Raw genomic sequence first — 3,835 nt, forward strand, 5'->3', positions numbered from 1 at the left:
TGGGCTGTGGTTTCATTTGAATTCCATACCATCCAAATTGCTTCATCATCTTGTTCTTGCCTCTTAGAAAGAATGTTAGTTTCATCAAAAACCACATGAACACTTTCTTCTACACACATAGTTCTTTTGTTATATACCTTATAAGCAAGCTATGTAAAGAATACTCCCTCATCACTTCTGGATCAAACTTACCAAGGGAGTCTTTACCATTGTTGTGCACAAAGCACTTGCATCCAAATGCCCTAAGATGGGATATATTTGGTTTTCTCCCTTTATGTAACTCATAGGGAGTCTTCTCTACAAGAGGTCTAGTCATGCACCTAATTATGATGTAGCATGTAGTATTTACAGCTTCTGCCCAGAAGCTGTGGGACAGTTTACGAGAAAGAAGCATAGTCCTAGCCATATTTTCAAGTGTCCTATTCTTTCATTTAACTACTCCATTTTGTTGTGGAGTCCTAGGAGCAGAAAAGTTATGATCTATGCTATGCTCATCACAAAATTCAGTAAATTTAGCATTTTCAAATTTAGTGCCATGATCAGACCTCATTGAGGCAAGTTGATTACCTAGTTGTTTCTGAGTTTTTCTAACAAAAGAAGTGAACATGTCAAATGCTTCATCTTTTAGATATTAAAAATAATGTCTAAGTAAACCTAGAGTAATTATCAACAAGCACTATCACATATTTTTTACCACCCCTACTTAATGTTCTCATTGGGCCACAGAGATCCATATGGACCAGTTCTATTGTCCTGGTGGTGCTTACCACTTTCTTGCATTTAAAAAGGATCTTACCTGCTTCCCCCTTGCACAACCCTATCACTAGGTCCTTGGAGACTAATTTGTTCAGTTGACTCTGACTTGCATGTCCAAGTCTCTTGTGCCAAAGGAGGGGATTATTGTCCAACACACTTAAGAAAGTGAGTTCATTTTCATAAAGTGTGGACAGATCTACAATATATATATCATTCACTCTTTTTCCATGCAAAACAATCTTGTCAGTGGTAAGATTTTTCATAAAATATTTGGTAGAGGTGAATGCTACTAAGTTACCTCTATCACACAATTGTGATACACTAATTAAGTTGTATTTTAGGTCATTTATCAAGTAGACATTCTCAATAGAGTGAGAATCAGTCTTACCTACCTTTCCAACCCCAATGATCTCACCTTTCTTCCCATTTCCAAAGGAGACATTACCTCCTTTGAGGTCCTCAAGTGAAAGGAACTGGTTCTTGCTTCCTGTCATATGCTTTGAGCAGCCACTATCCATGTACCATATTTGGCTGCTCCCTTTCACTTGGACCTACAAAAGGAAATCAGGGGTTAGTCTTAGGAACCCAAACTAGTTTGAGTCCCTTTCTATAGGCAAAAGGATGAATCAGATTCTTTTTAGCCCAACTTGGCAGCGTATTTTTCCCTTGAACAAATTTTTTATTTTTTTGACTAGCCTTTTCTTTTGCAGTGCATTCATTTTTATAGTGACCAGTTTTACCACAGTTTATGCAAATTTTGTTCTCAGAACTATGATGTACTTGATTTTGGGACCCTACTTAGGTGCAGGGGTCCCGTAGCCAAGTCCTCTCTTGTTGCTACTATGGTGTTCATGTAGCTATGAAAGTGCATCGGAGTACCTGTTCCATTTACAGGTTTTGTCTAGCTCATGCTTGACCTTGCTTAGATCCTCCTTTGGGACTCCTATCTGCTCATCTCTTTTGGATGACTCATCTTTCATTTTTCCTATATTTTCTTCTAAAGTGAGTTGTGTGTGAGCATCTTTCTTTTTACCTGTTCCTAATTTCAATTTTAGATTTTCAGATCTAAGCTCTAGGACAGTAGTGTCAAGTTCATGAACCTAGTTCTTCAACACAACATTTTTACTTTCACTTTCACTAGCCCTAAGTTCCAGATTTTTGCACTTAATTTTCAAAATCACACATTCCTTAGACAGTTGTTCCTTTTCATTGTTTACATCCTTAGATTCATCAATGAAATCTAGAAGTAACTCAGATAGCCTTTCTTTAGACAAAAATTTAATCTTGTCCTTGAGATGAATTACACTTACCTCAAATTCCTCATCAGATTCTCCAATGGCCATAATTGCTTGTTCATCTCCATCTTCATCATCTGAGCTTTCATCTGAGCTTTCTCCCCAAGCAGCAACCATAGCCTTTGTTGATCCTTTGTTCTTCTTGGGTTGAACCTGTTCCTTCTTTCTGTTTCTTCGTTCAGCTCTTTCCTTCTTCCAATCAATTTCCCATTGAGGGTCATTTTTGATTTGGTGATCAGTTTTACCACACTTGTAGCACCCCTAATTGGTTTGCTTTATAGGAACACTTGGTTTGCTGTAGCTTCCACTTCTTGAAGGACCCTTTACTCTCATTAGGTACTTCTTGAAGTCCTTTGTGATCATGACCATTTCATCATCTTCTCGTTCAGAACCTTCAGTTATTCTGAGTGCTAGACTCTTTTCCTTCTTGGGTGCATCCATCTTCATGGTTTACCTTCTAAGTTTATAAGCAGTGATATTTAAATTAGCTCATCCAACTTAAGAGTAGCAATGATCTTTGATTCCTGAATGGCAATGATTTTGCTCTCCCAAGTGACTGGCAGAACCCTTGTCATAATCTTCTCAACTCTGTCTTCTTCAGGAATAATCCTTCCAAGAGACTTAAGTTCTTTTGTCACTGTGGTAAACCTTGTATACATCTCTTGGAAGGTTTTCCCTTCCTTCATGGTGAAATTCTCATACTGAGAATATAGTAGTGTTCCTCTGGACCTCTGCACTTGAGGTGTTCTTTCATGAGCCACTTGCAAAGTGTCCCAAATTTCCTTAGTAGTGGTACAACTTTGAATTTTGTTGTACTCGTCTGGACCAAGTCCACACACAAGCCATTTCTTAGCCTTAGCATTCTTCTCCCATTTTCTCAAATCCTCAGTAGTGCAGTTAGCTCTTGTTTTTGGCACATCTACTCCTTCAACATTTTTCTTCATGGTGGCCAGGGGACCTTAGTGACAATATCCCATAGCTCATAGTCTTCTCCGATGATGTGATCTCTCATCCTATTTTTCCAGCAAGAGTAGTACTGTCCATTAAAGAGTGGTGGCCTAGTAGTGGATTGCCCTTCCCAGTTTCCAGGTGGTGCACTCATCTTGATCTGTTCCTAAGGTGTTAGCCTCTTCAAAGATAACCCGCTCTAATACCAATTGATGTTTTAACTTCAATACCACACAAGAGGGGGGAGGAGGGGGATAATTTGTGTGGTGTCCAATTTTTCGCTTAAACTGATTATGGAAGGACCTGGTTCTTCTAAGTGTTCCTTAACCTACTATTACTGAAATAGTAAATGCGGAAAGTAAACAACACAAGTATTTTACGTGAAATATACCTGGCTCAAAAGGTGAAAAAAACCACGACCTACTTCTCAATAAGATTTTCCCAAGCTCTCCACAAAATCACTAAGCCAAAAACGACATTTACAAAATTCTTTTATAAACCAAGGATTAACTCTAATTCCGTTGTGGCAAACAACCTCTAACCGTTGCGACAACTTCAAGTTAACTATAACTTGAATACTCTGAGTACCTATTATAATTGTCTCTAGATAAAGCTGAAAGTACAATATGAAAACACCTACTACAATTGAACTAGGATAAAAGACACATACTAGGAACTGGTTCTTCTATCTGGTTCAGGTAGCTTCAAGTTTGCACACTTACACACGAACTGCTTGCAAAATGCCTTGCTATTTTGCTCTCAATTCACGTTTAACTTCTGCTTTCATGCGTAACCTGTAAAGTGAGAATATTCTGCGATTTATAGAGTTAGTAGAG

At 38.3% G+C, this 3,835-nt stretch overlaps 1 protein-coding gene across 1 annotated transcript; it reads right to left on the reverse strand.

Annotated features, from left to right (window-relative positions):
• Nucleotides 1-2,530: 2,530 nt before the first annotated feature.
• On the reverse strand, nt 2,531-2,995 carry LOC104220896 (uncharacterized). The gene has a single exon (XM_070169466.1). The coding sequence runs from the start codon at nt 2,993-2,995 to the stop codon at nt 2,531-2,533; it is 465 nt and encodes a 154-aa protein (XP_070025567.1).
• Between the last annotated feature and the right edge of the window lie 840 nt (nt 2,996-3,835).

This window comes from Nicotiana sylvestris, chromosome 3 (genome assembly GCF_000393655.2).
Source record: "Nicotiana sylvestris chromosome 3, ASM39365v2, whole genome shotgun sequence".
In the NCBI taxonomy this organism is placed as follows: Eukaryota; Viridiplantae; Streptophyta; class Magnoliopsida; order Solanales; family Solanaceae; genus Nicotiana; species Nicotiana sylvestris.

Excerpts from the sequence above, each read along its gene's own strand:
- LOC104220896 (XM_070169466.1), bottom strand. The coding sequence starts at position 2,995 with ATGAAGAAAAATGTTGAAGGAGTAGATGTGCCAAAAACAAGAGCTAAC.